General features: G+C 37.9%; 3 protein-coding genes and 1 pseudogene across 3 annotated transcripts; 2 read left to right on the forward strand and 2 right to left on the reverse strand.

Annotated features, from left to right (window-relative positions):
• The first annotated feature begins 2,870 nt into the window (after positions 1-2,870).
• LOC103335862 (Octicosapeptide/Phox/Bem1p family protein) lies at positions 2,871-4,686 on the forward strand. Its single transcript, XM_008238896.2, has one exon. The coding sequence runs from the start codon at positions 2,993-2,995 to the stop codon at positions 4,472-4,474; it is 1,482 nt and encodes a 493-aa protein (XP_008237118.2). The 5' UTR covers positions 2,871-2,992; the 3' UTR covers positions 4,475-4,686.
• A 2,014-nt stretch (positions 4,687-6,700) lies between these two features.
• LOC103335863 (bidirectional sugar transporter SWEET5-like) lies at positions 6,701-8,263 on the forward strand. Its single transcript, XM_008238897.2, has 6 exons — positions 6,701-6,743; positions 6,907-6,943; positions 7,047-7,263; positions 7,354-7,515; positions 7,747-7,866; positions 7,975-8,263. Exons 1-6 carry the CDS (start codon positions 6,701-6,703, stop codon positions 8,101-8,103), a joined length of 708 nt encoding a protein of 235 aa, XP_008237119.1. The 3' UTR covers positions 8,104-8,263.
• Positions 8,264-16,064: 7,801 nt separating this feature from the next.
• Positions 16,065-18,127, reverse strand: LOC103335864 (UPF0481 protein At3g47200-like). Its single transcript, XM_008238898.3, has one exon. It carries the CDS (start codon positions 17,799-17,801, stop codon positions 16,374-16,376), a length of 1,428 nt encoding a protein of 475 aa, XP_008237120.2. The 5' UTR covers positions 17,802-18,127; the 3' UTR covers positions 16,065-16,373.
• A 3,043-nt stretch (positions 18,128-21,170) lies between these two features.
• On the reverse strand, positions 21,171-23,994 carry LOC103335804 (UPF0481 protein At3g47200-like; annotated as a pseudogene).
• Between the last annotated feature and the right edge of the window lie 77 nt (positions 23,995-24,071).

Genomic DNA, 24,071 nt, shown 5'->3' on the forward strand with positions numbered 1-24,071 from the left:
TATTTTACATGATGTGGTGTGTACAAACTAGCTGCCACATCATGTGGTATAAAATTATGGTATAAAAATGTGGTGAGACTAGTATTATTCTATGGATAAACCCAACATCATATAATTTTTATAAACAAACAAAAAAAAATCCAAAAAGGGATAGCTGACCCTATTGAATTTAATTTTGATTATTAAATTATTTTAATGTCATATTGAGTGTTTTGAGGTTTTTATGAGGTTTTGGAGTTGGGCTTATTTTAAGAAATCGATGACAGTTTTGTAATTTATAGAAAGTTCGAAGCCTCTTTGTTATGTTGTAAATGAGCTTTGAATATATTTCTAAAGTCCATTTCATAGGGTATTTTTATAATTTGGGCCCTTAAATTGAGTATAATAGTGAATCCCTCTTATAATTTTAGGTACAAGAGAACGAACTCACATTGACAATCAACTCACTTAACTTAAAACTTGAATAGGGTTACTTGGAAACGTCCCATGAGGCCTGGCACTATTAATAGTCAAAACATTTCATTATTGGTTCCTCCCTTCTGAAGTTAACTTAGTCAAACAATTAAGAATCTGGGCTGGGAGTAATAAACTTGAAAACAAGCAGTTGAAAAAAGAAACTGCAGATGCAACTACAAAATCTAGTTGTCTTCCTGTCAATTACAAATAATAACACTATTGTTCCTGCTGTTAACAGATATTATTCTTAATATTTTTCTAAGCTCATCATGCAACCCATTATTGTATTAATCTTACCTAGTGAAACATTAAATTAAACCCCTCCCTATTCTAGCTATGTATGAACATAAATAGACAAAAATAGTATATAGCTAACAGATTCTTGGTTTTGATGGCCAACATTCTAGGTATGGGTGTATAAATAGTAAATCAAGAATCAACTAGCTGATATTTAAATGAATAAATTATTTTATGGTACTGAAATATGATTACGTAATATAACTTGTTCGCGTGTTATAATATAGATAAATGACTGGGTTAAGATTTTCCACTTTTTAAGTTATAATATCAATTAATATCCACTTACATTATTACAACACATACCCGAGTTATACATTATGATCATAATATTACTACACTATAATTACTTTACTAAATGAGAGAGATTTTCATGCAAAGGGGATAACATTTTTTGCTATTTCCGACTCATAGCGCAATGATATGCGAGATAATTTTTCTACATATCACTGCATTATTGGTCCAAAATAATAAAACAATGCTATTCTCGTTACAAGAAAGTATTTTTGCTACTAAATGTACCCTTTAGCCAGTAAACTAGAAGCCACATCATTTTTTATTTATTATTAAGTAGGGGGGCAAAGCCCGAAGCCACATCATGTTCAATATATTTTGATGAGATTATTTTGACATGGACACAAATAATATAGAAATGAACAGCGCAGGATTTTTAATGAATTGAATGTACGAGAAATGAGCATTCATTATTATAGAAGTCCATGCTTCCACCATGCCTCCACCATGCCCAAAGAATCATAGCTCTTGCCGTAATTCATGTCTAATGACACCAGAAAATGATATATTAATCAATTTGGATTAGACAACTCATGATTGCATCTAATATCTTCTACTGTTTTATGGATCTGATCAAAACCCACTTGGCTAAATTTAATTAATTTTAAAGAATCTATTGAAGAAAAAGAATAATGTAAATGTTACGCTTCTCGTATTTTTATAAACATAAACTAAGATTGATACGAGGGCTTTTCACGTGTAAGTCCCTACATGATAACTTTACACTTGCTAAAAATCTTGGCGCAACTACATTGCCTCTCTTGCAAGCAACAAGCTGCTTCTTGTTGATGATGGAATTGCTTGTCTTCTCCTCCCAGTCACTTTCGCAGACGTTCGCGGTGTTTGTGCTGAAAAGGCACCCATGGCAGCATTTTTTCTCTTGCAGAAGCAGTTGGTCAGAGCAATTCTAAGAGAGTATGTAGAGAAGTATGCAAACTTTATTGTCTAGCCACATAATTATTTTCATAATTTTATTAAGAGAATGCCACTTTTAGGTACAATTGAAGAGCCAACATGCAGGAGAGGGTAGAAAATGTGACATTGCCATTGTCAATTAATATACACCATATTTTGAAATGAGAATTTCAGGATTTTTTTTTTCTTCTCAAATTCCGGAAACAGTTAGGACTTTAATTTGGGGCATGGTAAGGCATTCATTGAAGTTCAAACATGAACATACATTGAATGGCTGTCATATTTTATTACTAAATTATTAATTTACCGCAAAAAAACACTCATAAATCTTTATTCCTAACGTAAAAGAAGAATATAGGTGTTTTCTTCTTACTTGAAGAATTAATGTTGATTATTCATAAGAGGTTGTTGATGACTAAAAACTTATCTCTTATGAATAGTCTATCTTAATCATTCAAGTCAGAAGACAACATCCATATTCTTCCTTCATTTAAAACGAGATTTAAGTCATTTTCCTAATCCAAACTACTCCAATCTAATTCTCTCCGTATCAAACGCGGCATTAAAGTTTAGAGTTTAGAATTTAAAATTTAGGGTAACTATCAAATGTCTCCATTCTCTTTCACTTTTTACTATTTCATTTGTTGAATATGTAACTTTCATCTTTCTTGAAATACATTCAATTAGCACTCACTGGCACTTGCAAAGAGAGACTCCCCTTATTATTAGTCCAATCCCAGTCAACACATCACTCTCTTATCTCCTCTCTCTCTCTCCTCCCTCCCTCCCCTGAATGCAGGCTAGGTGACCCCCACCCCAGCCCCAAAAGTCCATCCCCCACTCACATCACCATCCACTACCCAATCTAACAACGCCACCTGTCCCAGTCATCCTATTGAACGCCAAAACAAACAAAAATAAAAGATCGGCCAAGTCTTCTCCAACCCTCCCTCTTTCTCCTCCTCCTCCTCATCATGGACTCACAAATCCAGTAAACCACTCTCTCTCTCAAGCTCTCGTCGTCATAGCCATGGAGAACTACTCCTACAGCTCCTACCCGGAATCCGGTGACTCGTCCCCTCGCTCCCGCGAGATCGATTTCGAGAACCCTCCGCCATGGGACGTCGACCAAGCTAATTCGCAGTCCCAGAACTACAAAGTCAAGTTCATGTGCAGCTATGGCGGCAAGATCCTCCCCCGCCCGCACGACAACCAGCTCTGCTACGTCGGCGGCGAGACAAAGATCCTCGCCGTCGATCGCAGCACCAAGTTCGCCGCTCTCGTCTCCAAGCTCTCCTCCCTCTCCGAAACCGACGTGTCGTTCAAGTACCAGCTCCCCGGCGAAGACCTCGATGCCCTGATCTCTGTCACCAACGACGACGACTTGGAGCACATGATGCACGAGTACGATCGCGTCTACCGGACTTCCGCTAGGCCCGTCCGCATGAGATTGTTCCTCTTTAACGCCGGCCCCGACGGCGGATTCGGGTCGGATGGTGGAAGATCCGATAGGGATCGGTTCGTTGAAGCTCTAAATTCCAGTCCCGCCCAGGGACCTGACTCGAATTCCAAGCCTCCTGTCCAAAATAACGTCGACTTTCTCTTCGGTTTGGAAAAGGGAGGCGTCGCTGCCGTCGTGCCGCCTCCTCCGCCCGCGGTGCCTGTGGTACCGGAACACGTGGCGCCGCCACCAGAATTCCAGGTCAGGTCGGGTCACGGTGACAGGGTGATCGGGTCGGATCCGGTGGAGTTCCAGAGGCATTTGCAGAGGCTACAAATTGCAGAGCAAGATCATCAGCAAGCCATGTATCGGAGACAGGTTGACGAGAATCTCGTCGGAGGGTACGGCGGCGGTGCCGGAGATTATTACGTACAGAAACTTCCAGAGAAGGCGCCTCCGCCTCCGGTGACGGTGGGGCCGCCGGCGGGGTACTGGGCGGAGAAGCAGGTCCCGAGTGTGGGGTTTCCAGGGACGGCCGCACCTGAACAGCCGATGTACATGATCACAGCCACCACCGGAGGCGGCGCTATGTATCACGCGCCGCCGCCAATGGTGCGACCGGTAACCGGCCCGCCCGGTCAAGGGTACTACCACATGCAGCAGCGGATGGGGTCTGAAGTTTACCGGGAACAGCCGGTGTACAATGTGGTACCACAGCCGCAGCAGCAGCCAAGTACTCTGCCGCCGCAGCAGCAGCCAAGTAATCTGCCACCGCAGCCTCAGCCAAGTTCTCTGCCTCCGCAGCCTCAGCCAAGTTCTCTGCCTCCGCAGCCCCCAAAATATGTGGCGACGTACGCCGAGGCGTCGCCGTATACTCAGATGGCGTACGATAGCGTGACGGGGAGGCAGGTGTACTATACTGCGCCAGGAGGTGGGATTATGCAGCCACCGCAGCAGCAGGCGTACCAAGCTGTGGGTCCCCCGGCAGGTGGTGGTGAATTGCGAGTGGCCAGCGGGTTGAGTCAAGAGGGTAAGGTGGTGGGTTCAAAGCTTCCACAGACTTCGGTGTGATATTTAATTTTTAATAAAAATTACAACATAAATATATATATATATTATATAATATAAATAGATGAGATAAATTTGAAAGTTAGTTATGTTTCTGCTGGTCTCGTGTTTGATAACATATGGTGGAAGTATTATTATTAGTTTTTGCTTTTCATTTTGTATGCTTTGTTCGAGAGAAAGATATTAATGGCTTTTGTGCTGTGTCTTGCTATTTATCTTTTTTGAGAAAAGAGCCATAGTATTATTGATAGAGGAATAAGTAACAGTACCAAAAAAATCGAGTCATGTTGTCGGGGATTAAGTGAGTTTCTCTACGTACAGGGACGATTTATCTTTTGAATATTGAACGCATATCTTAATAAGAGATATTTAGTCATATATTCATTCTTAGCACTAAAACTATAAATACATCATATATATTTCATTTTTATAAACAAACACAAAAAAATCCAAAAAATGACAGCTGACTTTATTGTATCAAATTTTGATTATTAAATTACTTTGATGTCTTATTGAGTGTTTTAAGTTTTTTTTATGATGTTTTGAGATTGTGTTTGTTTTAAGAAATCAGTGGTAGTTTTGTAATTTAAAAGAAGTTCTTTTTGTTATGTTGTAAATGAGTTTTTGGTGTGTCTCTAAAGTTTATTTTATGTAGATTTTTTTTAAAAAAAAATTTGGGCTCCTATATTATGTATAATAATGAATCTTCTTACATATATCTCCTTTTGGATTCATTTTTTGACATAAAATTTGGTTTGTCGTGTGCTTCCGTGCATTCATGAACACGGAGGGGGTTAGTAATTTTCAAATTTTTCTCATGATTTTATTTTTTTCGTTGAGGTTGTCAGTCAATACTCTTTTTCACAAAATACGTTTGTAGTTGCATTTGGCCGAAATTTTTTAAAATGTTAATACTCTTCAAGAAATACTTGAATTTTTTATAAAAATTTCGACATTCTAGTAAAAGTGCTTCTTCAGGTATAAATAAATAAAAATTCCATGAGAGCCCTGAATCTTTGAAAGCTTGTTTAAATGGGATTTGAATGAAAAACAAGAGGCTAAATGAACCCTTTTTCCATTTGCCTTCAAAAAAATTAATTACTTGAAAACAAATACCACAAAACGACTTTCGTTCATTTGCAATAATGTGCATTTGTCCTACTCGAAAAAAGAAGAAGAAAACAACAACCAAAAAGAAAAGCAAAAGCAAAATGTGTAACCATCAAAGTTAGGAAATTTTAGTATCATTTGAGTTGCATCTTTCTATCTCTGTTTGTGTATGTGTCGACGTGTGGAGGTTTAGTTAGCTGTTGGCAACACTGAAAGAGACCTCCCTCTATAAATATGTAACAGCTCGAATTTCCACAGACAGGTGTGAATTTTCCCGGGAAACAAACAGCAATGATCAGCCCCACTTGCCACCCTCTTTCTTTGAATTCAAGCACAAGCATGGACGGTCCTTTTCTTATCTTAGTTTCCTAGCAACTTCGTCATCATCTTTCGCCCAAAAAAAAAAAAAAAAAAAAAGGGAACTTCATCATCTTCCCCACAGTAGGAAGTTGTCACTGTTGGTTGACATAATTTAACAAGGGCAGGAAATTTTTATGGTTGTGACCAATTGGCTGCAGCTACATGTTGTATTAGGTTGTTACCCTTTTTTTTTTAATGTCAAAAATGATATTCTAAACTTTTAATGTACGAAAAGAGGAATCAATCTCGATTTGTAAAGCACCGATGGAGCTAATATTTGAAGTTTGGGGGGCCAGAAAATATAAGCAAAAGTATACAAATTATATTAACATTGGAAACAAAACTCCGTGGGAAAAAAATAGCAAGACTTTTAAAACAAAATTATCTATTTGTTATAACAAAAAGGATCAGGAGATTCACCCAAAATCGGTGTCTTGTCCAGCACCATGTCTTTTACATCTCTGTGAACAATCTTTTGCGAGTGTAGGCAGTTTACAACCGCACCTGATCTAACAATACAACACTTTGAGGCAGGTCACTTACACCCATATGTGTCACATTTTGTTGTGGACATGGCTAAAAATAAATTTCTAATTCAGAATGGCCCTTTAAATAATTCTAAGTTTTCAATCTAAACCTCATCAAAACCCCAAGTAGTGTTCATATCATCTCCGTTCTTACGATATAAAAAATCCTCTTCGTTTTGTGTAACGATCAAGAAAACATTCGCCAAATTTTGATTCTCCGCTAAACGTAAAAATGGTGAATCTAGAAGCGATCAGAATCATTGTAGGCATTATCGGTCAGTTATTTGTTTAGCGCGCTTCCGTTTATTTTCCTCTATTTTCAATCTAGCTCTCTGGCATTACTATTTTGGTGACACTACACCAGTGAGAAAGATACGGTTATTTCTTCTCACATTTATCTTACCTATACTGTTTTTTCTTGTTCCCTTTTTCTCATAGGGAATGTCATCTCTTTCTTTTTGTTTACCTCCCCATTGTAAGCTCTAGCTCCTTTCTCTTTGTCTTTATCTTTTTCTGATCTCTAATCTATGCATTTACAAAGATCTTATGTTATGTGATGAATTATGAAAATACTGCAGCACAACATTTTTGAAAATAATCAAGCAAAAATCAGTAGGAGAATTCAAGGCAGATCCTTATGTAGCAACATTGCTCAATTGTGCTATGTGGTCTTTCTATGGCATGCCCTTCGTCCATCCTGATAGCGTTCTTGTCGTTACAATCAACGGTTGTGGATTCGTTATCGAACTCATCTACATTGCCATCTTCTTAACATACTCTTCTAACGCAAAACGCGTACGTAATACTACTAAGAAGTGAAATATCATGAGCTATGGAATGCCAATTCCTTTTTAAAACTTCTATATATCCTTATTTCCTTTGCAGCGATGGATTCTTATTGCTCTTCTGGTTGAAGTTATCTTCTTTGCTGTTGTGGTTTTCGTCACCCTGCACTTTCTCCATACCACTAAAGGCCGGTCTATGATAATTGGCATCTTGTGCATTGTCTTCAATATCATTATGTACGCCTCACCCTTGACAATCATGGTATGTAGAAATAAGTCATTTTCATATATCATTATGTTGCATAGATATTGCACGTGTCTTAAATATTTTCGAGTCGGGATCAGGGGACTCACAAAAATCCACATAAATTGACACATATTTTTAACCTTTGGATGAATCATCGTCTAAAGGTTGAAAATCATTGGATGAATCATCGTCTAAGGGTAGAAAATCATTCACCACGGCTTTAATATCTTACTTTTTGGGTGGCAGAAAATGGTCATAAAAACAAAAAGTGTGAAATATATGCCGTTTACCCTCTCTCTTGCTAACTTCTGCAATGGAATTGTCTGGCTCATCTATGCACTCATCAAATTTGATCCCTACATTTTGGTAATTCTCTATACATTTTTGTTGTTTCAAGTACGTACACGTTTATTAAATTATATTTATTTTCAATAAGAAGAGTGCATAACCATTTTCTTTGAAAATTTTTGGTAGGTTCCCAATGGTTTGGGATCAATTTCTGGGTTGGTGCAGCTCATCCTATATGCCACCTACTACAAGAGCACCAACTGGGATGAGGATGATGAAATACAAAAATCTGAGGTTCAACTCTTAGATGTTTAGAGACGTGAAAGAGATTCTTGCTTCAATTTTTGAGATTTATTCATTTTTCCTTTTTACAACCCACATCAATACTACTTGAGCTATACCGACTAAAGCCAAGTAAATTCTCAAATTTTGAGGGAATTATAATTTTCAACCGTGGTCATAAGAAATTTTTTTTTTTCCCCGATTCATTGTGCTTTTCATTTGTCTCCGGTTCATTTGGATAAGTTATTCCACAAAAGTGATTTTTAAACCCTTTACCAAACGAGTTGGGATTTCAAAAATGTCAAAATAATCACTTATGCCCAAAATAAGCAAATCTAAACGATACTGAGTTGGTATTTTCCGGTTGAAGAAGTCAAAAGAAAGGCCATGTGTAGAGAAATGTGTGTAGAGAAATGATAAGTATTGCATATTTACGTGAAATTCTATAGTGAGGGTGACATATATGCACTCTCATGTGAGTCTTCATATTAGCTACATGTCGTTTTTTTAAACTTAAGTGAAATTACTATTCAAATGAAACTTGTGGCTTAATATAAAGGTCTTACGTTTATGGTCTATATATAGCACTATGAGACTCTCACCATCCATTGATTGCATATCTTGAGCCTAATGTAAACTAAGAAGGTAAGGGGAACACGTTAGGCCGGACCCAACACATGTTTGCTAACACCATGTCACATCAAATTTGCCTTTTTAAATCCCCAATAATTCATCCACAGGGCACATCAAAAAAATAATAAACAATTTTTTAGCATAAGTTTCATATCATATCACTGTAGCAAAATTTCCATATTTATATCAGGTAAAACAAGTTTGAAAGTGCCAATAATTATCTTTGTCATGCAATAAGAGAGTGGTTAATGTCTAAAATTAGATCAACATGTGTTTATGTGATTCACTCAAATCAATTTGAGACCAATCAAATACTCAAGGTCATCGTCAAGTCTATCTAGAAGGGGCGGCTGCAACTGAAAATATACTAGGATTTGGCAACATCCATTTGTACAAAGCATCAATACTATGCAATTTGGAGTCATCTTAAGATACCATCAGCCTTGCACTCCAAGGAACACATCTTTGAACCTTACTGTTGAAATCAGATGAAGTCAGCTCTACTAAACTTCCTTGTCTATTGCATACTATAGTTTAAAATATCGATAATATCGACTAAATATCTAGAGGATAATATTGATGAAATATCAAGGATATTATTGTTTTTTCAAGTCATGGATATTTCGGAATGTATCCATACACATATCGAATAAATATCGATAATATCGGAAAATATCGATGTCGATAATTTCACTCACATTTCAGCAATATTTTGTCAAAATATAGCTATAATATCGAAAATATCGATGTAATAAAAAAATGAAAAAAAAAAAAACAAAGCACACATTCAAAGGGGATTCGAACAGCTACCATTTCAACTCCTTCAACACATTTAACCACCATGTTACTTATGTTTTTGTGATAATACGCAAAGGGGAATTATATGTCGTACTTATGTCACTCATGTATTTTACCATGCAATGTACAAAGCGTAAAATATTATAGTAAATCATTATATATAAATGATTATGGTGCGTTTAATCTTCTTTCATTAATTACTACATATTACCTACACTCACAGTGTTTGTCAGCTCACTATATAATCAACTTAAATCAATTAAATCCATCATGCAATGCATTTTCTTCCAATTTTTTGTGATAAACTAATAGATAATTGCTAAATAAACTTCCTCCAAAGTTTTAATAAAAATTTCCAAGTTTTTCTTACAATTTTCGCGGTTTTTATTCAATTTTTATCGATATTGATAATATCCCGATATTTCCATCGAAATTTCCTTGCTTTTGGACTACCAATATTTTCCTTGCTAAGCACCGATAGGCAGTATGAGAGGTCCTTAGCAGGTCGAGCAGAAGAAAGAAGACAAGTAATGGACAACAACATGACCAGCATGTTAACATATCACAAGCATCCGCGAGCCATGCTCAAAGTAGATGAAGTCTCCAATCTAGATTGAGTTCAAGGACCAACATGCACGAAAGGCTTGGCCCGCGACCCTACATTCGCACTGTCTGGGCCTGGGAAATATTCATGATAGGTTAGGCCCTAAGGGAGGCCAACCTAATGACTCTCGCAATGAGGTTCGTGAGGAAAGGCGTTCTGCAGCTCATTCCTAAAGAACTAATTCCGTCGACAAACCGCAGGGAATCCCTTGCAAGCGCAGTCCACCAACACCCCACACAGGCAGGACAATCGAGAAGGTTGACCTTTGCGAGCCAATGAGGATGTCGATTAGCGCCGCCTAAATCATGAAGGTCACCAGCTTGACCCACATGCCATATGAGTAGAGGACGTCTAAAAGCTTGTGAATAACCAACTTCGAGACCTAAAGATTATTAGAGATTTCAAAGATGCTTTGCGGAGAAAAGTGGACCAAGCAAACTCCACACCATTCACCACCGAAATCGAGCAGCCTACTTCCTCGATGCAATTCTCAATACATTCATTCACTTACTTCAAAGGGGATTCCAATCCCGAGAGCCATTTGAAACACTTCAAAAAGGTTATGCTTCTCTACAAGGTCGACGACACTTGATGTGCAAAGTGTTTGTCATGACTTTGCGAGGGGCAGCTCATGATTAGTTCCACACCCTACCATCTAGGTTAATCAGCCGCTTCAAGGAGGTAGCCTACGTCTTCACCAAGGAATACACTTCTTATCGGACGATCAAGAAGAACCCTGAACACCTATTCAATCTACAAAAAGTCTGATGAATCCCTTCAAGACTGCGTTAAGGGATTCAAGGTAGAAAAGGCAAACATGGTGGGGTGCGATGGTGAATCACGTCCTCGGCCTTCAAGAAGGGCTTGGCGGTTGAGCACGACTTATACTGCCAGGTGACTATCACTCCTAGCGGACTGCAGAGGTCCTCATGACCGTGGAATGCTACGCGCTTTGGAATGACAACTAAATCACTGCAAAGAATTCTACTAGGCAAGCCGACCAACCAACCATATCGAGAGATCACGATTCAAACAAGAATAGTGCCAAGCGCAAGTCCCAAGGAGACACTCGAGAATGAGGATGATGAAAAACCAAAATTTGAGGTTCAACTCTCAGATGTTTAGAGACCTGAAAGAGCTACTTCAATTATTGAGATTTTTTCTTTTTTTCTTTTTTACAACCCACATCAAGACTACTTGAGCTATAGACTAAAGCCAAGTAAATTTTCAAATTTTCAGTTGTATCTTTAAAGGAATTATAATTTTCAACCGTGGTCATAAGATTTTTTTTTTTTTCCTTTCCTTGATTCATTGTGCTTTTCTTCTATCTCCAGTTTATTTGGATCAATTATTCCACAAAAGTGATTTTTAAACCATTTACCAAATGAATTGGGGTTTCAAAAATGTCAAATAATCACTTATGGCTCCAAATAAGCAATGTCAAACATGAACTGAATTGGTATTTTCAGGTTGAAGAAGTCAAAAGAAAGGCAGGAATAGACAATGGGGTGTTCAATTTTTGGGTATGGGTTTTGAGAGAGAGGTAAAAACGGAGTAGAGAATGATCATGTCCATGTTCCAGCTGAAAGGTTTAAGGCCGCTCAAAACATTATTGAAATAAGCTTTGTTAATCTAGCACATGAACCTAAGCTCTCTCTCTCTAAACAGAAGAGATTTTTTCCCCCAACCCTAGCCTCCTTTCTTCTGCCGCTCAAGGGGGGATGTGGTCATTGAACCCTCCCCCACTCCCCTCCCCCTCTCTCGCTCTATTTTTTTTTCTGTTCTCTCCCTCCACCTTTTCTAGTTTTTTTCTTTTATTTCCTCTTCCTCTCTCTTTCTTTTGGGTTGCTTTGTCCCCTTTCTCCTGCCTTTTCATTCATCTTCCACCTCTTAGGAGCTGCTCTTGTTTTGAGCCATTTTCAGATTTTTGGTTTTTGGTTTTTGGTTTTTGTTTTCTTTCTCTTGGTCTACCTCCCTTTTCCCTGTCTTGGGCTTTGGTGGAGCTGGTCTTCTTTCGGTTTGAGCATGTTTGGCTGTGCATGTGGCTCTCTTTGAGAGTTAGGTGCTTCTCCCTCCGTGGTGTCTGCTTGTGCCTCATGCTCTATGCTGAGATTAAATTTTGTGTCCTTCGTTCTCCACCAAACAACCCCTTCAACCAGATTTATTTCTTCCTCAACTTCTCATCCTCTTTCTGGATCTGGAATCTCCTTTGGGATACAACAACCATATCTATAAGCGCTTTGTCTCTCATTTCTAGGATTGTATTTAGAGCTTTTGCTACGGTTCTTGCTCTGGTGCTTGCACCAATACTCTCCATTCTCTTGGTGTCGCTCTTTTGGTATATACCTTGGTGTTGTGATTAGTTGTTTTCTCTTAGGTGCATTGGCAGATTTAGGTGTGATGGAGAAGGTGACTTTTGGAGGAACGTTCGAGGGTTGATGTGTTTCCAATTTTTGGGGAATATATGTTTTTGTTGGAAGATCAGTAGGTCTCTATGTGCAGCAATGCTGACCTGTGTGGTGGTGTATACCCTCCTTTGTGGCCATTATGGTGCGGTCTTCGTCCCCTTTGCGGAAGACGGTGGCTTTGTATTGTAATTTGGTTTGATTTTGTGATGGGGAAGACTATTATACTAGATTATACTGGTTTTAGTTTAATGTTCTCTGTATTTGTGGTAATTTGTTTCTTTAGCTGGCCTTTTTGGTCTTTATATTCTCTGTTTGTTTCCTCCTCATTTATGGGTTTTAAATGAACATAATTGATGACGATAAAAAAGAAAAAAGGTCAAAAGAAAGGCCATGTGTAGAGAAATGTGTTTTGCTTGATTTCATTCGCAGAATAAATGTACAATATATAGTAATACATGGAGTACTAATACGTTAAGTATTGAAGATTTATATTGACAGCATATCCTGAGCCTAACGTAAACTAAGAAGGCAACGTAACATCACGTCACATCAGATTTGCTTTTGTTAAATCTAGGACCCAATAATTCATCGACAGAGCACAACAAAAATATATAATAAGCAATTCTTTAACATAAGTTTCCCATCCTGTCACTTTAGCAAAATTGCCCTCTTCACACAAGGAAAACAAGTTTGGAAATGTCAATAATTATCTTTGTCATGCAATAAGAGAGCAGTCGATGTCTAAAAATAAATCAACATAATTATAATCACACTAAAAAATCGTGTGTTTATGTGATTCGTCCAAATCAACTTGAGAACAATCAAATACTCAAGGTCATCGTCAAGTTTATCTAGAAGGGGCAGCTGCCACTGAAAATATACTAAGGTTTGGCAACATCCATTTGGACCAAGTGTCAATACTATGCAATTTGCAGTCATCTTAAGATTCCATCAGCCTTGGCACTCCAAGGAACACATCTTTGAACCTTACTGTTGAAGTCATCTGAAGTCAGCTCTACTGAGCTTCCTTGTCTATTGCCTACTAACTTCATATACTTTTAAGGGTTAACGGGTTGAGCTCTCTACCAAATCGAACCTATCCCGCAGGCGAACTTGTATGCTTGAGGTACCTTTCCAAACCCTCTATTCAAGCACTCCTGGAGACAGTCTGCAACCTCTTTAATCTGCAGAAATTGAACTTAAGGGCTGAGTTGAACATCAAATGCTTGGAGAGTTCGATAGATGCAAAAGAAGCAAAAGATACTAACATAAAAGAAAAGAAGGACCTTCACACTTTGGGATTGTCTTGGGGATATAAGGTGATCTCCAGCATTGGAGGGCTAAACATAGCCCCACCCATAAAATTTAGCCCACTATTTATAGTTTTTTTATTTATGGAATAGTGATGGGCTATATATTTACAATCTCCAGCATTGCGGGGCTAAATCATAGCCCCCTCAATATTATATTAATTTTTAGAATATTCTTTAAATATATTGGATAATTTTAGTAAAGTACTACTTTATACCCTATTTAAAATTTATTTTAGAAGAGAAAAATATTTTCATATAGGACTTGTGACATACATGTGTCGACACGGCATGTGATTAGGCCCCCATATTTATGATTAGATTTTTTGCCCACATGACACATCTTATTATGATGTAATCTCAAAAGAATTCATATATAATTTTCGAGTGCCACGTGTCTGTACATGATTAGCCCTCTATATTTCTTATTTGATTTATGTTCTCATGACACATCTTATCTTCAACTTCAAATGTCAATGAAAGAGATGTCTTGGGTTTCATATCTCATACCTTCATCTGATTCCTCTCCAGTTTCTCTCTTTCATTTTGTATAATTTGTCATTCCAATTCAATTCTGCAATGGATACCAATTGGGGTTCCTCTTCTAATTCCGAATTAGATGACCAATGGGAGGAGCGGAGACGCCAACTAATGGAGGAGCATGAAGAAGATGATGCTCGGAGGAGAGGAGACGCCAACTGGCCAACTGATGTATGGTGTTTTGTGGCTTATTTTTTGAATTTGTAATAAAATTGACAAATAGACATTAATCGAAAAACAATAACTAAAACATGTCTCCTCTCATCTTTTTTCAATGCTTGATTCCATTTGTTCAAGCTTAGATAGATGTGCTTCTTCCACTGACTTCCACAACTTTTGTGGTTTCTCGGGGTCACTTCAATGATGCCTTCGTAAAGCTCGTAATATTTGTGAGAAACACGAGTCCAAAAACCCTCTGAGGTTTGGCTAGTACCATGTACATTATCTTCGGTGACTTTAAAGAAAGCTTTGCAAAGAGCTTCATCTTCCTTTCGAGTCCAATTTATGTTTTCTACGAAGTGCCGGCCATTTTTTTCTAACAATTAGGGGAATTTTTTTTAAAATATGTAAAGGATGAAAAAAAAATGTAGGAATTTATGTAGGAGGAAAAGAATGTGGGAAATTATGTAAAAATGAAGTTGGTATTATAGAAAAAAATTATGAATTTTTTAGAGTTTTTTATATATTAAAAAAAACCAATAATTAGGATTTCTGAATATATATATATATATATATATTTAACGACAGCCAGAGAGAGACATTGGACTTTGCAAGGAATCGTTGTAGGTTTTGTCCAAAGAAAAAAAGTTGTTGCTGGCTTTTGAGAAGAAAAAACATATAGCCCACCTAAGAATCATGCCACATTTGGCCCAACATTCAACCTTTTTGACAAGCTGACTCGGTTTGGCTCAATAACATAATACATTTAGTCCACTGCAAGAGATGGCCTAACAAGTCCTCAAGTTGAATTTAGCCACAGGAATCAGTTCAGAACAAGTGGAAGATACCAAACATCTTCATTCAACACACCATCATCATCGCCTGGACATGATGGTGATTCTGGATGTGGGAAAGTAGTTCTTGAATGCCTTGATCCTCAAGCTTCCAGATTAGGTTCACCTGCCAATTCTCAAGGCTCTAGTTGCAGGGAAAGGAAATTGTCAAGAATACATCCAGAGAAATGTGAGGGCACCCAAAAACCATTTGCATCTCTAGAAAGAATAATCCTTAGAGACTTGTAATAATCTCTTTTCGTGAAATTAAGATTTCAGCATTTTTTTGAGGAAGAGTTGCCTACACCGAGTAAGCTGCAAGTAAATCTGCAGCAACTCATAAAATGAATAGGCAACATACAGAATTACATTATTTATTGGGTAAATTTCACTTTACTACCGGAAGTTTCTCAAAATTCTGACTTTGCTACTTAAAGTTTTTTTCGTATCAACTTCATACCCAAAGTTTTGTTTTCCTATCAATTTCATACTTCTGTTAGTACTTTCGTCAAATGTTCTGTTAACTCATGATGTGGCAACGAATGGGCCTGCAATTAATGACGTGTTAGAAATTTGGCCCACTAAATTCGCGCCACGTGGACATACAAATTAAATAATTTATATAAATTTAAATAATTTATTAATTAATAAAAATTCAAAAAAGAACAAACTTAAATATAAAAAAAAAAAGTATTTCTCTCTCTTTCTAGAAACTTCCGGCTAATGGAGTGAAATTTAACCTTATTTATTAAATAAGAACCTACAAATACCCTTGTCCACTGAAGAAATTGTACAACATTATACTCATGAGAAAAACTTCAACCCCTTTAAGAAAACAGATAAACCAATACATGTTCAATTTGACTTATTTAGTCACACTCTTGCGTACAGTTATTGGAGCAAACCAGAAAACAGAAATGAGTGTAAGCCTAGGCATTTTCAGTGCCTGTAGCTCATCTCTTATTGCAGAGAGAGGGTGTGGAGGATTGGAGTTGTGAATCTCTGCTCATAGAGAATCCTATTTATTATTATGATAACCGAGGACTGAGTAAACAGTCTGAACGATGCTCGACCCAAGAGCTACGAGAGCAGCAAGGAAAGCAATACCAGTCCAGGGGCTGCTGAAATGCTCGTGAAAGAATTGAGCCATCACTCTGTTACCCCAGTTGTCGTAGTGATCTTCTATTTTGTCTTTAACAGAGGAGTAAATGTTATTGTTAGGCACCAAGTCAGTGCCTATCTCATTGAAGAGCAGAGCCACCTCCTCGTCATTCCCAAGGAAGTTTTGAAGTATCAGCTTCTTCCTCAGATGCTTTACATCATCGGGCTGATCGATGAGCGAATCGAGGAAGCATATGTAAGAGGTGACCCCGAAATCATTGTGGAAATCGGGACACATTTCGTAGGCTATCAAGTTCATGAACTTGGGTCTGGTCGAGTCGTCGACTTTTATTTGAGGAAGATGAAGGATTCCATGGAATCGATGATAAGACCCAAAATATATGCTCCTCAATGAGTTGCCCTCACTAGGTTTAAAATGGATCCCAGATGCCTGAAGCTCTTGCACGTTGCGAAAAGAGTGGGAACGTTGAGTACCTTCTTTTATCTCACTTTTGTTGTCAGGTGAACGTAGCATTGTTGTCCGAAGAAGCTCGAGCAGATGAGTTGGCTCTGCTTCTACGTCTTGTCCTGGTTGTGACCTCTGTTCTTCTTCTTCTGAATTTTGCCGCTTCTGATCTGCTGGTGCTGCTGCAGGGCTGTTTCTCCCAACGAACTCATCGATTGATTCCTTCAATTCCTTATGTATTTGGCTCGTGCTCATCAACAGCTTTAGGAGTTGATAAGGAAGTTGGTTCTCCAGCAAGAATATGTCATGTTCTACAAAGGCCACCTGGTCTCTCTTGATCTGAAAATTTTCTAATTCATCATATTTGTATATGAATTCCAGTGTGGAGCACCCATCAACGAACAACATCCACGCGAGGAATTCGTCATCATATTCCTTTGTTGCTTCCTCATCATAGCACTTCCTTAGTTCATTGATATTGTCCTCAACCTTCTTGAGCAGATCTGCATCATTCTGCTTACTGTCCTTGACAAAGTTTGCAGCTAATTTAAGCTTGATTTTCTCTGCATACTCGTACTGTGGCTTACGAGCATGGTGGAAAGGACCAAGTGCTGCAACAATTGGCTCGTAGTACTTGTCGAATTTTGTGTCTTGTCGGACTCGGAGCATGAAGGGAACCTTTTGGATCTTTGGTTTCACCTTTTCAGCCTGAACAGGTGCTTCTTCCCTTAATTTGTTGAGTCTCTCCTCCCTGGTACTTGCCTCCTCATGGATTGTAATACTCACCTCAGTTTCTGCACGTTGGTCTTGGTCTCCTCTGCTTCCTTGTCCACCTCCTCTTTTGGTAACTTGCCTCACATTTTCATCTTTTTGGGCCATTTAATTTCAAAGTGTGAAGATATGTGGCTATTCTTTTTTTGGGAGGGAGGTTTGACTGAATGATCTGTGGCTATAGATGGTGATTCTAGGTTTCACATGCATATCTATATATAGTTAGTACAACAGGCCACAAAAATTCTTACTTGAGCTTCAAGAAAAGAAAGTAGAAGCTTAATTTGGAAGGATGATGTTTGATTGATGTTTAGATGTATATGACAGTGAGTCACACAATATTAATATGAATATTGATAGTGAAGGAACAAGTACACTTGACGACTTCATATGAATCGGAAGATTGGTATATATTTAAGTAGTAAGGTACACTAATCATATGAGGAAGAAGCTTTTTATCTCCAACAGAGAAATTAAAAAGTCTGATTGCCTTGGCATAAATATTCCTAGTTGGGATTGTTTCCTACACAAAAGCATTTAAAGGCTAGTGTCCTACGTACGGTAAGAATCATTAAAGTAGAATTTCAGTCCTTGAAGAGAAATTTTCATATAAAATCATCAACAACGTGAGTCACGTAATTCAATAGGGCTCTGTTTGGATGGAGGTATTTAAAGAGAGGATTTGGATTTGAGAACAAAGTTGAATTTTCTAGAAACTACTAGTTAAAACATTAGCTTGAACATTTGGAATGAATTTCAAATGACTATATATATGCAATGAGTTATTTGGAATCCACTTATTTTAGTCATTTCCTTCTTATTCAACTCTTGGCGTACATGGACTTTTCTTATTTTTTGGTCGAAATTGCAATTCATTGCAAACCCTCAAAAGGTAGAGAACAGTACAAACAAAGCCGAGCAAAAACACTGGCCAAAAAACTAGAAAACAAACAAGAACAAATCTAGCTAAAACCAGTACAGTATAACATAAAGATTATGTTCTTGAGCCGAACCTAAAACGTCAAAAGCCAACAAAAAGGCATTTAGTCCACATAAAGGCATATAGCCCACAAAGAGGCATTACACCCACATTAAGCAAAAAGCCCACAATAAACATAGAACACATAAAATAAATCATATAAAACCTAGCCGCCACAACCAAAAAGAAACTCCAAGCCGCCACCACTAGCAAAGAGAAACTCCCCGATTGTAGATGGACACACCGCCAGTCACTACTATGAAGACCCAAACACCCGTAGGTCAGCAAACCAAGCCAAAAATCACTTAGAACATAGCACACCCAAGATTCACAAACAGATCCAGAATCAACCCAACCAATACATCCAAAAGACAACAGCCAACAAAAAAAGAATGAGAAAACTCATTCCATAGCCAGGAGGAAAAGAACCAAGAACCTGGAAGGAGGTGGTGCAAGCACCCAAGCTAGAGCTCTACACACCTTCCAATAAATACGCATCAAAACGCATTTAAAATTTGCAGCTACAACCCATATCAAAGGGAAGGTGAAGGAATCCAGGTGAGCCATGGATTTTGGGACAGTATGGAGCAGGACTTGCAGGGTAAATATGGTGATGAAAGGGGAAATCATGCCTAAGGTCTTCATCCCACCAGATTGGAAAAAGGAGGAGAAGGTGAGAAGTGAGATTCAAGGAGGAAGAGGGGAGGGGAGGAGGGGAGGGGTGCTAGGGTTAGAGACAGATGCGCATACATGGACTAGAGTAGTAGTCTAAACAAACACTTTAACCTTATAATATCATTCAAATTCCTAATTTAAAATCACTCCATCCAAAGGGAATTTTAATATGCCTACACTTTTTAGATTCATACTAGACAAAGGTATTGTAATGTGCTCATGACATGCAGTGTAAAATATCAAAACCAAATTATAGAAATTAGGGTATCTGGCCAACAATAGAAATGATATATATATATATATATATATATTAGTCTAAACTACTAATTTATAGGAATGATGGTTTGAACTTGGGTCAGCTCACTACTTTTGCCAAGTGGCCTAACTCACATCATATACAGTTTTTCTCACATCATGATGACTGGATTTTCTTATAAGCGGATTTTAAAATTGAGACATCAGATGCATTCAATGGTACAGTAATGAGAGAAACAAAGACGATTTTGTGATGAGAGAAAGAGGGGGGAATTTGAGTATTTGAAAAGGGCTAGTTGAAAATGAATTTATTTATTTTTTAAAAAATTTAAAGATTAAAGTGAGAATCACAAATTTTCCGAGTATGGTGTCCGTATCAAGAGAGCTTTTGAAAAAAAAAAACTTTCTAACTTCTCTAAGGAGGATCCCCAGCCTCTATATTTAGCTCTCTTGTCCATTTACCTACATTTCACAATATCTAGACCATTTAAATAATCTAACCGTTTAAGACATGACACATCACCAATGTAATTATTTATAATAAAAAATTATTAGAAAAATTGTTTAAAATTAACAAATGTTTTCTTGTTTAAAAAAAAAAATTAAAACATATACTAAAAAAACCACACCCACTGGGGGTGTGGTGTGTGTGGGTAGTGGCGGGAGGGGGAGTTGGTTTTCAATCTGAATTTTGTGATTTTATATTCTTTTAATTTTGAATTGAACCTTAATTTTGGTAATTAATTTTAAAAGTTTACTCACATGCCATGTGTCATATCTTAAACTGTTAGATTATTTGAATGGTTTAGATATTGTGAAATGCGGGTAAATGCACGGATCCTAAATGTAGAGGCTCAGGATCCCGAGCCTCTATATTTAGGATCCGTGCATTTACCGGCATTTTGTGAAATCTAAGCCACTCAAATAATCTAACCATTTAACATATGACACATCATTAATTTTATGTTTTATGTTTTTTTTCCCCAGAACTGATGTTAACGTTAAAGTTAACTTGCTTGAGTTTTTTTTTTCCGTAGTTACTCCTCACTATAGATCAAGGCTTCAGTCCTTTGGAGATGCAATAACATTCGTGGATTGTTGAGTTATTTATGTTCGTAGCTGATCTTCATATTGAATTAATTAATTCTATTCTATAATTGAGAAAAGCTTGCTCTTTTGCTTTCTCTGATTGTGTTGTGAATTTTAGTGTTTCTTGGTGTTTAAGATATTTGTGAATTTTTGAAGTTCAAGCCTCTTAATTGAAGCAATTGCTAGCTTTTGAAAAAAAAAATATATAGCCCACCCAACAATCAGGCAACATTTGGCCCACCATTCGGCCTCTTTGACCTGCTGACTCGGTTTGGCCCAATGACATGACACATTTAGTCTATTTTCTAGATATGACTTTTGGGTGTGAAAGAGCTAAATGTGAGGGTATAACCCATTACTGGAGATGGCCTAACAAGTTCTTAAGTTGAATTCAGCCACACGAACCAGTTCGGAACAAGTGGAAGATACCAAATACGTTATACTCATGAGAAAAACTTCAACCACGTTAAGAAAACAGATAAACCAATACATGTTCAACTTTATTTATTTAGTCACACTCTTGCGTACAGTTATTGGAGCAAACCAGAAAACAGAAATGGGTGTAAGCCTAGGCATTTTCAGTGCCTATAGCTCATCTCTTATTGCAGGGAGAGGGTGTGGAGGATTGGAGTTGTGAATCTCTGCTTATATAGAATCCTATTTATTATTATGATAACCGAGGACTGAGTAAACAGTCTGAACGATGCTCGACCCAAGAGCTAGGAGAGCACCAAGGAAAGCAACAACAGTCCATGGGCTGCTGAAATGCTCATGAAAGAATTGAGCCATCACTCTGTTACCCCAGTTACTGTAGTGCTTTTCTATTTTGCCTTTAACAGAGTAGTAAATGTCATTGTTAGGCACCAAGTCAGTGCCTATCTCATTGAAGAGCTGAGCCACCTCCTCGTCATTCCCAAGGAGGTTTCGAAGTATCAGCTTCTTCCTCAGATGCTTTACATCATCAGGATGATCGATGAGCGAATCGAGGAAGCTTATGTAAGAGGTGACCCCGAAATCATTGTGGAAATCGGGACACATTTCGTAGGCTATCAAGTTCATGAACTTGGGTCTGGTCGAGTCGTCTACTTTTATTTTAGGAAGATAAAGGATTCCATGGCATAGGGAAGATTTAAAAGATATGCTCCTCAATGAGTTGCTATCACTAGGCCTAAACTGGATCCCGGCTGCCTGAAGCTCTTGCACGTTGCGAAAAGAGTGGGGAAGTTTAGTACCTTTTGTTTTCTCACTAGATGAAGTTCCTAGCATTGTTGTCCGAAGAAGCTCAAGCAGGTGAGTTGGCTCTGCTTCTGGATTTTGTTGGTTCTGAGCAAGGCTGTTTCCCCGAACAAAGTCATCGATTGATTTCTTCAATTCCTTGTGTATTTGGCTCGAGCTCATCAACAGCTGGAGGAGTTGATAAGGAAGTTGGTTCTCTAGCAAGAACATGTCATGTTCTACAAAGGCCACCTGGTCTCTCTTGATCTGAAAATTTTCTAATTCATCATATTTGTATATGAATTCCAGTGTGGAGCACCCATCAACGAACAACATCCACGCGAGTAATTCGTCGCCATAGTCCTTTGTTGCTTCCTCATCATAGCAGTTCCTTAGTGCATTGATATTGTCCTCAACCTTCTTGAGCAGATCTGCATCATTCTGCCTTACTGTCTTTGACAAAGTTTGCAGCTAATTTAAGCTTGATTTTCTCTGCATACTTGTACTGTGGCTTACGAGCATGGTGGAAAGGACCAAGTGCTGCAACAATTGGCTCGTAGTACTTGTCGAATTTTGTGTCTTGTCGGAGCATGAAGGGAACTCTTTGGATCTTTGGTTTCACCTTTTCAGCCTGAATTGGTGGTGCTTCTTCCCTTAATTTGTTGAGTCTCTCCTCCCTGGGACTTGCCTCCTCATGGATTGTAATACTCACCTCAATTTCTGCACGTTGGTCTTGGTCTCCTCTGCTTCCTTGTCCACCTCCTCTTTTGGTAACTTGCCTCACTTTTTCATCTTTTTGGGCCATTTAATTTCAAATTGTGAAGATATGTGGCTATTCTTTTTTTGGGAGGGGGGTTTGGACTGAATGATCTGTGGTTATAGATGGTGATTCTAGTTTTTACATGCATATCTATATATAGTTAGTACAACAGGCCACAAAAATTCACTACTTGAGTTGAGCTTCAAGAAAAGAAAATAGAAGCTTAATTTGGAAGAGAGATGCTTGATTGATGTTTAGATGTAGATGACAGTGAGTCACACAATATTAAGATTAATATAGTGAAGGAAGTACACTTGATGACTTTATATGAATCTGAAGATTGGTATATATTTTATGAGGAAGAAGCTTTTTATCTCCAACAGAGAAAATAAAATGCCTGATTGCCTTGGCATAAATATTCTTAGTTGAGAAAAGCTTGCTCTTTTGCTTTCTCTGATTGTGTTGTGAATTTTAGTGTTTCTTGGTGTTAAAGATGTTTGTGAATTTTGGAAGTTCAAAGGTTTGCAGATTGACTTGTGAAGTACGTGAAGCATCTTCAAGAATGGACGAAGATGCTGGAGGAACAAGCAGTGAAGAAAACCGTGGAAGCAGTGGTGTTTGTGAAGAGCACTCAGTACTCTGCAAATGATGATATCTTTTCATCAGATGAAGGAAAAAAAAATTCCAAGCATGTTAACTACGTTAACATCAGTCTGGAAAAATAAACACTTTTAACTTAAATATTTATGAATACATTAGATTAGTTAAGTGGCTTAAATTTTACGAAATGTGGATAAATGCACGGATACTAAATGTAGAGGTTCGGAATCCCTCTAAAGATGGCCAACTATTCGACCATTATCACACTCCAAACTTTGGAAATTCGTAGCTGTCCAGATTTGAGGAATTTTCCTTAACATATAAGAATTGTCCTTCGGTTAGATCGTTGGCCATCTCCGACTGTCCTAGTTTGACTTCACCTCCAGGACTGCAAGATATCAGTACAGTGCAGCCATCTCTCTATTCAAGCGTGCCCTACGCTGGAGAAAAAAATAGAAGCCGAAGAGAGATGGAGAATGGCAGAAGATGGCTCACCGTTCGCAAATTTACAGTTCACAATTCAGGAAATAACTTGGCATACGTCAGGAGATCGAAACAAAAGCTTAAATATAATCTTAGTTCTGTGACACCTAGTATCACTTGTGTTTCTGTAATGCTATTTCTAAATTGCTCTGTATTATCAACAGTCTTCATGACATAGAAGCTGCTTAGGTAAGGTGCATGATGCCCCTAGTTGCCTGTAATTACTTTGTTACTTGAAGTTGCAACGTTGCCGGAATTACTTCAAACAATCTGTATCTCTGGTTCTATTTCATAAAAGATTCCATGAATTGAAGTCAATGTA

The sequence above is a fragment of the Prunus mume genome, linkage group LG6 (genome assembly GCF_029339155.1).
Source record: "Prunus mume cultivar Tortuosa linkage group LG6, ASM2933915v1, whole genome shotgun sequence".
Lineage (NCBI taxonomy): Eukaryota > Viridiplantae > Streptophyta > Magnoliopsida > Rosales > Rosaceae > Prunus > Prunus mume.